The sequence below is a fragment of the Phalaenopsis equestris genome, unplaced genomic scaffold (assembly GCF_001263595.1).
Source record: "Phalaenopsis equestris unplaced genomic scaffold, ASM126359v1 Scaffold211936, whole genome shotgun sequence".
Taxonomy (NCBI): Eukaryota; Viridiplantae; Streptophyta; class Magnoliopsida; order Asparagales; family Orchidaceae; genus Phalaenopsis; species Phalaenopsis equestris.
Genome location: NW_018230903.1, coordinates 1 through 900, shown reverse-complemented (window position 1 = coordinate 900; position 900 = coordinate 1). Strand labels below are relative to the sequence as shown.

At 48.2% G+C, this 900-nt stretch overlaps 1 protein-coding gene across 1 annotated transcript; it reads left to right on the top strand.

The window, feature by feature from the left end:
- Positions 1 to 3: 3 nt before the first annotated feature.
- LOC110036866 lies at positions 4 to 753 on the top strand (the record flags this gene model as incomplete). The annotated part of the gene is made up of 1 exon (XM_020741417.1): positions 4 to 753. A coding segment is annotated over one exon (747 nt), but the record flags the coding sequence as incomplete, so codon positions are not given.
- Between the last annotated feature and the right edge of the window lie 147 nt (positions 754 to 900).

Here is a 900-nt window from a genome sequence, read left to right as displayed (position 1 = left end):
GCAGATCGGCCGGAAACTAATCACTACCACACATTGAACCTTCTCGGCCTCCTCATCCTCAAAAAGCTCGCAAAAAATCCCGACAACTGCGCCAAGATCGGCAAAACCAAAAACCTCATCCCCAAAATCGTCGATTTCACCACCGCCGTCATCCCAAAGCTCCGCCATCGAAGCCCCATCGCCGGCACTGATCCAGAAATTCAGGCCGCAAAACGAGCACTTCAAGTACTCAAACGGCTCGCCGGCACCACCGGACGCACCGGCGAGACTCTCCGAAGAGAAATTTCGGAAATCGTGTTCACAATCGGCAGCATCCGCGAGATCCTCAAACACGGCGGCGAGGATGAGATTTTGAAGCCGTTACAGAAGCTAGGGCTCGAGATAATTACTCACCTGGCGATGGATGAGGCGGCGAGGGAGAGTATTGGGGCAACAGGAGGAATGATGAGGGAGCTTATGAGGATCTTTTTAGATTGCGGTGGGCTGGATGGTCAGGTGAGGGTGAAGGCGGGGGAAGCGTTGGCGATGCTTGTGGTAGACAGCGGGAGGAATTGCGGAAGAGTTCTGAGTGCTCGACAGAATTTGGTGGCGCGGCTGGTGGAGGAAGCTGGGGATTCTCTCGTCGGAGTAAACGCTCGCCGGATTTTGACCTACCTATGCGCCTATGGAGAGGCGGCTGATGATTCTCGGACGAGGAAGGAGCTCATCAAAGCTTTCCCTATGGTCAGACTTTCATTTCAGATTTTATAATTTTGGGCATTTACAAACATACCCGATGATTCCCATCTATTTACATATCTAACACCTAAAGTTTACTTTTTTTTATAATTATATTATTCAAATTTTTTATATCACATAAAAATAACAAAATTATAATTTTAAAGAGTGAAGTATATGTAT